The 5,116-nt window shown below is 40.2% G+C and overlaps 1 protein-coding gene across 1 annotated transcript in view; it reads right to left on the bottom strand.

The window, feature by feature from the left end:
- Positions 1 to 1,357, bottom strand: part of frg1 (FSHD region gene 1) — an 18,317-nt gene extending 16,960 nt beyond the window's left edge. The window contains exon 1 of the mRNA XM_038713052.1: positions 1,207 to 1,357. Within this exon, the coding sequence (XP_038568980.1) occupies positions 1,207 to 1,265 (59 nt within the window). The 5' untranslated portion in view covers positions 1,266 to 1,357. The remainder of the gene's footprint in view (positions 1 to 1,206) is intronic.
- Positions 1,358 to 5,116: the final 3,759 nt, after the last annotated feature.

The raw sequence follows: 5,116 nt of genomic DNA, 5'->3' as shown, positions 1-5,116 counted from the left end.
TCGTCCAGCCCTAGGTGGTAAATTACTCTTTAATTAAATGTTGTTGTGCTGCAACCTGAATTCAGTTATGTTTATTGTTGGCAGTATATTCAGAATGCCCCATAGCAACTACGTTGATTATTTCATTTATTTCATATTTTGGTATTTCTGTTTGTGTGGCATTTAGTATTCTCTCTGATTATCCTGGTTTTATTCACAGGTTGGTGAAACAGACAGAAGGTGTCAAAGCAGTATCTTATTCATTTTCTATTTCACCAAAATGGAGCCTTCTGTAATTTCTACATGCTATAGACGTTTTTTTCTTGCAAGTTCTTTCTCTGAACAGTTTCTTGGACTTCAATGATGTGCCCTCATTGTCATATAAACAAATACTAAGGTTTTCAACATCAAATCAATAAGAGTGTGCACCAGCTGAAGAACTGTTGATACCATGTTGATTAGAATTTGGGGGGAGTTTTGTCCTTATTCTTTATGTTTTCAATGATTAAATGATTATAAACTGAATATCATGAATTTCATTTGTTGTTCAGGCATCTCCAAGCCTGGCCTCTGACATCTTGTAATTAATGTTATTTATTTATACAAATAGTAGTAGTTATATGAGTATATTCATTCATCTCTCAACCGTGTCATATACTTGAACGGGGGTTATTTTAATGTTATCTAACGTTTCTGTTGCTGCTAAAACTAACTTACGTGAGCACAACAACAGTTGAAATGTTTAGCTCAGCGTTTCCCATCCCATTCTCATGCATGTTTTAGATCGATCCCTGCTTCACCACGGCTGATTAAAATGATCCGCTTCTTATCAAGCAGCTTCAGGGGTTCATGACGTTGGATCTAACCCACGCAGGATAAGGGGTTCTCCAGCCAGGAGAGTTTTGGGAAATAACGTTACCGCAACGTTAGGTTAGTCAAATAAGGGGCTAACGTGTTAGCTAGTTCCAAAAAGCCGAGTGAGATTCAATAACGTTATCCGCGACAGCCTTTGTCGTCATGCTGATAGTTAAATGTTTAAGAATGGCTTACCGTTAATCAAAAATAGAGAGTAACCTAACGTTACTAACGTTACACTAACGGATTTTTCACCCAACAGTAACGTTACCGTTTTAGCTACAGCTAGCTTTAGCATTATAGACTCCCGGTTAGTTTGTACCCTACTGCATTCAGTAGCGATTAGTAGTACTAAGTTAAAGACACACTTACCCTTTGTTAAGACCTTTCAAAACCAGTTTGGTTGACTTTACGTGAGAATATTCAGCCATTACGTTACCTAATGTTAGTGGTTAGCACGGCTACTAGACAGTGTGCAAGTGTGTTTTCTACTTTAGACACAACAAGTACGGCGGCCGCAGAAGCACATTCAAGAGTTCGTGGTACCAAGTTTTACATGGAGTGAAACCGACTGTACTTTTACACTGTAATGCAATACAATAGTCAAAGTAGTAACGTATAACAGTCCTATAAAACAAATTGTAGGCCTACCAACTATTATAATTGTTGTGTTGAAATTCAATTCCCCATATTTAAACTGTATGGATTGTATAAAATTGTAATGTGTTTCCAAAATTTGGTCATCCTCCTTAAGAGGAAATTCCTATTATGAGTACGTTTTTGTTCAAGTTATGAGTGTGATGAGGTATCCTTTTTACTACTTAAAACCCTTTAGTCCCACAACCTACAGTTATTGTACTGCACATCCCCAGCGCACAATAACAAATTTGCATAATTTGAACTGAGTTTGGTTAAGATATCAGATTTTTGTTACGAAATCTCTACTTGTGACCAGAGGAGAGTGAAACTCCAATGAAAGTTGATGGGAGGTTTCCAGGCTGGCCTTGAGCAGATAGTTATACCCTTACAGTTTTTTCATAGTTCCACATGTTATTTTTAAATATCCATACTAACCTAATACACAGTCAGGTTAACTACAAGAGAATAATCATTGCTGTCATTCAACACCATATGCATTACATTGACTACATACGTATTTCTTTTATATAGGCGATCAGATTTAATCACAGCAGATCATAAATCATGACAGACTCTTTATTAGGAATGAGATTGGAGTCTGAAGAGGTGGCATTTGTCTCGTCTTGTCCCCCCCCCACACACACACTCCAGAAATGTTAAATGTTCTCTGAGTCAAACCCCTGAGACCCTTCCCTTGAACACAAAAATAGTTACACTAATCCACTGGTAAAGAAGAGGCAGGGGGGTGACCTCAAGGATGGTGTCCTCATACAACTGTGTATGCTAATGTTGCCTCATTTAACAGGAATGGCCCAATCAGGAGCCCGTGACAGGAGGTAATAAATCATTTGTGGACACTGTCAAGAAGTAAAATAAATTAGACAGTGGCTTATGTTATCTGGTCGCTGCAGTAAAACTCAACTGGTAAGAACTCAATCATCCAACAGAAAAAAGTGGTCAGACTGGCGAAAAACTGATGGGCTCAAAACCAGCCACACTCACCATAATAACTCCAGCCCAAAACATGTCTAAATTGATGCAGGAGAGAAACTACTGTAATACATCCGCGAGACTCCTGGTGTTGCTGTGTTTGAGGAAAAGTTAATTCAGAGTATGGAAGATCAATCTGGTCGGAAAAGTCTTGTAAGCTTTAAGGAAGTTAGCCAATGGGGCTTTCAAAAGTCATGAATCAGCAATTTTACCCTGCCCGAGCTGAATCCCACTTGTACTTCTTCTGTCATTTGTCACATTCTGTGCTACTTTGACAGCAATTCCCATTGTTGATGGGATTAAACAGTCATAACTCGTTCTGAGAGAGCGGGGTGGTTAAGCCCAAGCACTTAAAAAGAGCTGAAGGATGACGTGTCAAGCAAAATGGTAACACACAGTACCTGATGCTGTAGCACCTGATTCTGCAGGCTACTGATATGAAAATACCATTCAGACTCTAAAGAAAAACTTTTTATAAATGGTTTATATTGTTGCTATTTTTTATTTTAGCTCATTGTTATCGGCATTACTGTTTACTGCTCACTCTCCTAATGCCTTATGTCAGAGCTGCTAATGCAAACTGAACAGTTCGTACTGCTGCTGCTTCACATTAAAAGCATTCAACTGACAAAACACGGGATGGCTTGTAGTGTTAAACCACACTTAAACCAATGGGTGTTGCCATATCAACCAGGACTGAAATCTTAAGTATTATAACTTAGTGATCCACTGTGCCCACAAACAACTAAAAGGGACAATGATAAATGGAAAATGTAGTTTAACAGCATCACAAGTAGAGAAGAGTCATTAAGATGGCAAACTGAAGTAACTTTAGTAGTTGTATCTTGTAGAGTGATGTACAGAGAAAAAGCTACTGCTCAACGTCAGCAAAACTAAGGATTGATTGATTTCAGGAAATAGGAGATAAAGACACTCACTCCTGTCTACATCAGTGGAGCTGAGGTGAACAGTTCCAGGTTCCTGGGAATCAGTATCACAGAGAACCTGACATGGCCGTCTCATATCTCCGCGCTGGTGAAGAAAGCTCAGAAACGGCTATATTTCCTGAGGAAGCTTAAGAAGGCCAAATTCCCACGCCAAGTTCTAGTCAGCTTTTACAGAGGAGCAATAGAAAGCATCCTGACTGGAAACATCACAAACTGGCATGGGATGTGCGCGGCCCAGGACCAGAGGGCTCTGCAGCTGGTGATTAAAACTGCTCAGAAGATCATTGGTACCCATCTCCCGAGCATCACTGATATCTGTGAGATGAAGTGCCTACGCAGAGTCCAAATTATACTAAAGGACAGTACCCACCCCAGCCACAGCATGTTCACCCTGCTGCCTTCTGGGAACAGTTATAGAAGTTTCAGCTGCCGCACCACCAGTCTGCAGAGCATCTTTTTTCCACCAGGCAAGCAGGCTCTTAAACTCAAATTCATCTTCAGCACTGCTCCATTGATTTTTATAATTGCTTCTGTATTACAGTTTTTCTCTATCGCTTAAACACATTCCTTGAAATTATGCCTCTTTTTCTCGAAACTCTTGAAACACAAATCCACAACTTCTCACCCGATTCCCCAAACATCCCATTTTCAGGTCTAAATGAAGCTCTCCACTCAAAACCATTCAATCTTGCTGAAAAACCAAACTTTGCCCTCAGACATTACACACAAGCCATCCAACACACACACACACACACACACACACACACACACACACACACACACACACACACTACAACACAGTTTTACACACTGGTGAGAAAAATTCAAAACAATACTACAAAAACTGGTTATTAGTAATGTTGCTTGTGGTCCCTCCCCCTAAAAAACCTTTTCACATGATGAACACAACAAAAGAAGTAACAAATGTAAACATTTGCAGATTTTTTATTCCTTAGTGTGCTGTACAGTTCAACACACCAAACAACTAATTATTCTGCCCCATCTCGTCTTTGGTCTGGGACAGGCCAGAGATTTTTGTTCTCCTCCTCCTCCTCCTCCTCTCTCTCCTCTTCCTCCCTACTCCTCTTCCCTCTACCTCCTCCACCTTGTTCTCCTCCTCCTCCTCCTCCTCCGTCCTCCGCCCTACTCCTGCTCCGCCTCCTCCTACTCCTCATCTTACTCCTATCCCATCTCATCCAACTCCTACTGTTCCTCTTCCTTCACCTCTTACTCCTCTCCATACAGCTCCTCCTCATCTTCCTCCTTCTCCTCTGTGGTGTCCTCTACCCCTTCCTTCAGATTTCTCTGGATCCATTGTTCCAAAACTGAATGAACTGAGTCCGGCCCTTTTATCTATCTATTGAAGCTTCTGACTGGTGTGTTATCAATTTTGACTCTTTGTGTTTCCACCTGGGTAGCTGGGTGCTAATTGAGCTCAACCTGGTCTGATTGAGTGAACAATATTGAATGTTAGTGTTTTCACAATGACCACATGGTGTAGGCAATGAGAAATGAAGGGATTCGTGTGTAGAGTTTAGGAAAATGGGTGGGCTTTTTGAAAATGGAGTTATGGTGTTGAAATTTTAGCAGTTGAGAAACTATCTACCTACCTACCTATCTAGTTTGCTAACATTAACCACCATAAGCCAAAATGCATTTAATTAAATTTTTGTTTTACTTTGTAAGAGTGTTGTGTGTCATTTCTT

Source organism: Micropterus salmoides, unplaced genomic scaffold (assembly GCF_014851395.1).
Source record: "Micropterus salmoides isolate LMB-PRFRI ecotype aquatic unplaced genomic scaffold, ASM1485139v1 Ms_hic_scaffold_12, whole genome shotgun sequence".
NCBI lineage: Eukaryota > Metazoa > Chordata > Actinopteri > Centrarchiformes > Centrarchidae > Micropterus > Micropterus salmoides.
The sequence above is the reverse complement of the archived record's forward strand: the minus strand, read 5'-3'. Positions and strand labels throughout refer to the sequence as shown.